The following is a 5,000-nucleotide window of genomic DNA, read 5'->3' on the forward strand; positions in this document are numbered from 1 at the left end:
GATATATATATAGATAGATACACAGTGTATATATACATATATACACACATAGTATATGTATATATATATATATATATATATGATATATATACGCTCATAGTCACACACACACACACACACACACACACACACACACACACACACACACACACACACACACACATGTTAAGTACCTGAAGAGAGCAGTCCACTTTATGTAATATAGTCACCCTATCTGTCGAATTATTAACCCAATGAGCGCGGGTGTCAAGACTACAATGTCATGTCCACTGTAATAAAGGTTTCATATATTGTCTTTACACATAGATGGCTCGCCAAGTACTTATTCACCAAGGAGTCAGTTATTAGTCTTACCTATCTCATTTGTTAACCCTTTTCCTTTATTTTTTGAAAGATTCACTTCTAATATTTTATTGTCATAATACCAATAAGAATGAAAACAATGTCAATATTAGTAGTATTAGAAAGAAAATGGCATTTTCCTGCCAATTCAAGGAATGGGGGAAATTAGGATCGGTCACTATGGCTAATGATAGACTTCTTGCTGCTGAGCACACGTGGAGCCATATACAGGTAACAAAACTCACTAAAATATTAAGGGGACAAAAAATAAACCCGCTGAAATTAGGTGAAAAATGAAACCCAAACAATCCCTCAAGTAGACCCAGAATAATTACTCTATATATTTGTCTTAACTACAACAAAACCTCATTTCATAAAGGATCTAGCTCTTTTCATTTTTGTTTTAATCCAAACTATTATATTAATCATATGAACTCCCTACAATATGTCCAACTATCCAAACTCTATACTCGAAGTTACGATAAGATAAGAGAATGACAATTTTCCGCTGTCACACTATCCATGTTCCCAGACTGAAGATTGTTATCATTTTCGAACACGAATACAAACCAGACAATTACACGTCGACAGAAGAAGCCAGAGCAGTTTACCCAGAGGACGTGCTTTTCTATACCTACTGAAATGTATGTATAAGTTTTATTTTTTGTATTTCAATATTTAGATCATTGAGTAGACAACAAAATATGCTAACATAGCTTTATTCCGATTATACCTGTGTTTCCAATTTTTTTTCAGCCTGCAGAACACCTGCACCCTCGTTTGCTACCATTTGTTGATAACTGCTCACGATTTTCATTCCTTATGAAGGCAGATGGAATTATTTCACATTGAATCAAGTTGCGGTAAATTCACTTAACTTTCGTCCATTAGTTACGAGTTATAAGTACACAAAATATGAGTTTTTTTGTGAGAAATAGTAAACTGCAGGCTAGATGGACGTGCTCAAAGCTTGGCCAATTTTCAAACTCATGGAACATCCATCTCCGCTGATGTAGAGTACATGCATTAGCAACCCTTAAGATAATGTCAGTTCACATCATCAAACTATTATTAAGACATACATTTCTGCGTCAAAGTTGGGGAGAACCTCGACCAATGTCGCTGTGACAATTGGCAATAGCACAAAAAAAAAAAAAAAAAAAAAAAAAATCCACATTATTACAGCACATCAAGACAACAAGGCTAGTTATATTTCCCTTTTCACTTATACACAATTCTACACGACACTTTATAGAGATTTAAACACACACAAAAGTAAATGAAGCAAACTGAAACAATCAGTAATAACTGTGTCAGTAATGATTCTTATAACTACCGAAAATCGACCAGGAACTGTAACGGACGAATTAAAACGAGCCATCATTTAACCGTTAAGGCCTTGTTTGTTATTAACGCATTATTCATATATACACCTTACATCACTAACTTTGAATCTAGGAAATCTCATTCTATGTTAAAATGTTATAGACAGATGTGTCAACATGTTCATAGTCTAAAAGCTAAGCAGTCTGTGTGTTTGCCTCTCCAATGTGGCCGGATGTTTATGAATTACATAATCAGGAACGTTACCTTCCCCGTCTGTACAGTACATACACATGTGGTGACATACACGCGCACACTTTATTGCTTCTTTAAGGCCTTCAGCATAGTTGAATATACATATACATACATAGATACACACGCACACACACACACACACACACACACACACACACACACACACACACACACACACACACACACACACACACACACACACACACACACACATACGCACACACACACACACATACGCACGCACACCCACACGCACACGCACACGCACACGCACACGCACGCGCACACGCACACGCACACGCACACGCACACGCACACGCACACGCACACGCACACGCACACGCACACGCACACGCACACACACACACACACACACACACACATATATACATACAGTATATATATGTATGTATGTGTGTGTTTTCGTATCTCTCAAGACTATTAAGTTTATATTTGATATTTGGCTTCACCTGTGTGGAAGAGGAAGGACTGATGAGATGAGATAAGAGGTCTTTTAATACTATTTTCTTTTCCTTACTTATATTCCTAATGAAAATACATCTACATAAATCATCATTTTGTACGGTTCCAAATCCCCGGAATTATAGTTACAGGTTGAAAATCTGGCAACGGCCCTCCATGCAGTGTTACCAATTAACCTGTTTCTTGTTAACCTTATAAAGCAAGACAAATCACTCTTCCCCGCCCATACACAGCGGAAGTAATCACGCCCTCACGCTTCCTTAACTACACGCAGATGGAAGGTGCAGACTCGGTGCCAGACCAACTTCTGGATTCCTATGCTGCCAATCACAAGTGCCATCGCCCGGGAATCTCTCGACCCGAGATGGCATCGGCCTATACGGAAATGGCGGAGAACTACGACGAGGTGCGTATAAGGTGAAAAGATGATGATGGAGTCAATTCGTTAAGATGGGTGGCGGAGTTGATAACGAGGATCTTCGTAGAGATCGGATTGGTATTCATACAAGGGGTGATATGAGTTCGATTAGGATGATTATGCAAGATGTAACTGATTGAGAAACGTTTTGTGTTTGCAACAGTGTGTATTATCATCATTATAATGATGATAATTGTTATTATTATATCATTAGCATTGTCATTATTATCATCATTAGCATTTTTATTCCACTGGATCTGGGTGGCATTATGTACTCCACTCCCGCACCAGTGACAAGAGCGGCCGCGCCCGACGATCTGAAGGGCTAAGCAACTCCACGCCTCGGCAGTGGAGTACAGTGGATGAATATGTGACACCTGAGAATAGCCGTTAAGCCTAATTAAGCCTAATGTCCGCGAGCCGCGAAGCACCCGAATCCAACCAGGGAGGAATGTAATTGCCTCAAGAACCACACTCCCACGATTTTTTTCCGTAAATTACATCATTATAGCTCTGGTCATAGCTTTAAAATGCCTCTAGGAGAACTATTTTTTCTCATTTTTTTCTGTGGGGCTCGCAGTGCCCCAGAATCCGATTGTGCTCGCTTCGTACGCCAATCTTGCTCTCCCCAAGAAAAGGTGAAATGACGTCCTTGTTTATACCACTATCATTACAAGTTTGGTTAGTCTATGTTTTAATTCTGTTTTTTTTTTTTACACTTGCCTCTGTTGCTGTTACTTTTACCGCTGGCAAGATCATTTAGCTAAAGCAAAGCATTAGCTATTCCTAAACCTTTTTTGGCTTAAAAAACTGTTTCGCTTTTGATCGAAGCCAAACGTATTGCGTGTTCCCTCAGACACTTCGCCCGGGCGTTTACAACGGGCCTGTGCTCTGCGCGGAGACAGCGGCATCGCGCGTGGAAGAATCTAGGCGGGCGAGCGCGCGTGTGGTGGACGTGGCGGCCGGCACGGGGCGCGTCGGCCACGAATTGCACCTCCGTGGATTCAGGTGAGTTACTGGTCATCATGAGTGACCATAACAGTAAAATAATTCCTTCTAAACCCTGTCCTAAAGAAGAGGAAAAAAATGTAGAAGAAGCATGGGTGACAGATTATATTTGTGCAAGGCCACCCATAATAACGCCTGCTGCTTCAAATAACCTCTTAACTAACTCCAGCATCCCAACAGGAACATAGACGCTGTGGATCCTAGCGAGGGGATGATGCAGAAACTGGAATCCCGTGGCCTCTACACCAACAAGTACGTCGAGTTCATCGGATTGGGTCAGAGTACCGTTCCTAAGAGTAAGTCTATTCCTCTCTGTCTCCCTCTTATTGTATCTCGAGGTGTTCTCTTATGTTTGCATATTCTCATATAATTATATTGCATCGCACTTTTTATTATGGCATTTCTTAGCTGCTGTATTTGAAACTGAGATTGGCGTTTTGTGCAGACACGTATGACCTGGTGCTTGTCGCGGGTGGAATGGGCGAAGGACACATTCCTGTCGAAGGACTTGACGATATGATCGATATGGCCAAATCAGGTGAGACAGCAGGTGCACCTTGGAAGACATATATGTTGTTAAGAATTAAAAGACCTATCACCAGGGCAGCGTAATGTGACACAATATAATCAACTCAATCAAATACCTACCATATTCTGAAATCAAAATAATATAGCGTCATTTCAGTTTTTTCTTGAGGGGGCTGACGAGCGAACCAAACCAAAACATAGAAAATTAGCTATTCTTAGGACATTTTTAAGACCTATATAGGTTCTTGGAGAGGCATGCCAGACCTTGAGGGGGGCAAACAGAGTCGGAGGGGGCAACGGCTCCCCTATTAACGCCCCTGAGTGTAACACAGAACATTACTCAACAGGTGGTGAAGTGATCATCGTGATGAGAAAAGAATATTTAGACTACGTGGAAGAATACAAGGACAAGTTGGAGCCGTACATGGACCAATTGGTGGCGAAGGGCAAATGGACCAAGGTATGGGTGTGCGTTTGCAAGAGTGTGTGCAGAGTTCTTGTATAAAACAATTACCACTATTGGTTTAAATACAATATAAATAAATATGAATCTTGAAAGTCAGTTGATGATATTATTTTTTTTTATCTTCAGGTGGAAAGGAAAGTCGTTCCAAACTACTCTTACCAAAAAGATGGTGTCATC

At 40.5% G+C, this 5,000-nt stretch overlaps 1 protein-coding gene across 1 annotated transcript in view; it reads left to right on the forward strand.

Annotated features, from left to right (window-relative positions):
• Positions 1–858: 858 nt before the first annotated feature.
• LOC125043296 overlaps positions 859–5,000 on the forward strand; it is a 4,272-nt gene continuing 130 nt past the window's right edge. Inside the window, exons 1-7 of the mRNA XM_047639341.1 lie at positions 859–986; positions 2,678–2,809; positions 3,678–3,829; positions 4,010–4,125; positions 4,275–4,367; positions 4,705–4,817; positions 4,950–5,000. The exon at positions 4,950–5,000 is cut by the window's right edge and continues 130 nt beyond it. Coding sequence (XP_047495297.1) covers positions 2,678–2,809; positions 3,678–3,829; positions 4,010–4,125; positions 4,275–4,367; positions 4,705–4,817; positions 4,950–5,000 — 657 coding nt within the window. The 5' untranslated portion in view covers positions 859–986. The remainder of the gene's footprint in view (positions 987–2,677; positions 2,810–3,677; positions 3,830–4,009; positions 4,126–4,274; positions 4,368–4,704; positions 4,818–4,949) is intronic.

Source organism: Penaeus chinensis, chromosome 3 (genome assembly GCF_019202785.1).
Source record: "Penaeus chinensis breed Huanghai No. 1 chromosome 3, ASM1920278v2, whole genome shotgun sequence".
Classification (NCBI taxonomy): Eukaryota; Metazoa; Arthropoda; class Malacostraca; order Decapoda; family Penaeidae; genus Penaeus; species Penaeus chinensis.